Raw genomic sequence first — 1,677 nt, forward strand, 5'->3', positions numbered from 1 at the left:
GATTGTGATGAAACTTCTATTTTGCACTTATGGATTGGTGAATTAAATGTATCTTAAAGAAGGCATAATTTGAATTCCTGGTTTTTATCTTGAGTGCACTTTTGTAAGTGGTCCTTAACTTTTTGTGAAGACTGTATATAATATATGTACGCATATTTTTTAAATCTGCCCCACCCCACCCCTTTCTTTACTACCCCCGCCCTTACCGCGGGTGGTTATATTGCGTTGCTGGTAGGTTCCACTTCTTTATTTTCCTTGTCTTGTTTCTGTCTGTCTGTTTTACTTTTTGTCAGTATGAAATGACCGTTATTGTGTCAAAAGTTTTATTCACTCAAACAAACAAAAGGTTGGCGGGTGCTCTAGTGTGGTTTGCTCCTTCTTTCGTATCGAACATCTTTCGTCCTTATCTTACCTTTTTCTTTTTGTATTTGTTACTCTCTTGTAATACCTCTAATCTTCGGCGCTTTAATGACCTTATTGTGTTGCAAGTGCAGTAAAACTCATACTAAGACTAAAACTAAACATCTTTCGTCCTTATCTCTCCATTTCCTCTTTGTGCTTGTTACTCTCTTGTAATACCTCTAATCTTCGGCTCTTGTATGACCTAATTATGCTGCAAGTGCCGTAAAACGCTTACCAAAACAAAAAAATCTAACAAACTACTACCCCCCCCCCTCAGGTTGTCACTATGACGGACAGGATCGCATGAGTGGAGAGACCTTTCCCCTCAAGACAGACCCAACCGTGGAGTGTGTGTGTAAGGTAAATGCAACATTTTTGTCTGTTTGTATATTACATGTATGTTTATTTGTTTGTTTGTCTGTCTGTCCATCTGTTCATCCACCTGTCCTTCCGTTTGTCTGTCTGTCCATCCATCCGTCTGTTCATCCATCCATCCATCCACCCTCCCAATCTTCCATCCATCCATCCATTCATCCATCCATCCATCCATCCATCCATCGATCCATCCATCCATCCATCCATCCATCCATCCATCCATTTTTCTAATCTAATTATTATGGCATCTGTTCACGCTGACCAGAAGCTGCCTGCGATTTACAATCCATAACATTACCCCAGCAGACCCTAGATCACTGAGAGCAGAAACATTTTCGGTATCCTTGGAAGCATACGGTGCAGATAGCTGATTAAGCTTTCAAACAGTAACATACTGATCCTGCGTTATCGACAGCTTGGCATTCATTCCCATCTGAGTGTAGTGAGGAATATTCGTGTGTATAAAATGCCTTTTCCAAGGACATAAGGTCCAGATCCTGACGTGGTTCGAACCCACGACTTTCGGTTGTGCGCCCATGCCTAACCGCTAGACCATCAACACCACTAAACGTGACCGATTTGCTTCTCAAACCCAAACTGTTTCGTCTCTTGTTCTGTGCTGTCTAGGCTCTTCGGCTCGGAGATTGCTTCAGTTTCATCTTTTTCCACATCTCTTTTTACCTCGATTTCCCGCTTTCTCTATTTTGATCTCCCTCTCACTCTTTGCCCCACTACCTTTATCTCATCTCTTTGCTGCCCCTCCCCTGTTCTTTCTCCCTAGGTAAAACACCATACTAAACAAACTAAAAAAACAAAAAAAACTTTCTCCGTAGTTCTATTTCATTCCATTCCTTTTTCACTTCTCTTTCTGCTGCTCCTTATCTATCCTCTTTCTTCATT

The 1,677-nt window shown here is 41.3% G+C and overlaps 1 protein-coding gene across 1 annotated transcript in view; it reads left to right on the forward strand.

The window, feature by feature from the left end:
• The window catches only part of LOC101851174, a gene marked incomplete at its 5' end in the record, with an annotated part of 23,094 nt that overhangs the window by 5,785 nt on the left and 15,632 nt on the right, over window positions 1–1,677 (forward strand). The window contains 1 exon segment of the mRNA XM_013090818.2: window positions 680–762. Coding sequence (XP_012946272.1) covers window positions 680–762 — 83 coding nt within the window.

The sequence above is a fragment of the Aplysia californica genome, unplaced genomic scaffold, assembly GCF_000002075.1.
Source record: "Aplysia californica isolate F4 #8 unplaced genomic scaffold, AplCal3.0 scaffold01557, whole genome shotgun sequence".
Taxonomy (NCBI): domain Eukaryota; kingdom Metazoa; phylum Mollusca; class Gastropoda; order Aplysiida; family Aplysiidae; genus Aplysia; species Aplysia californica.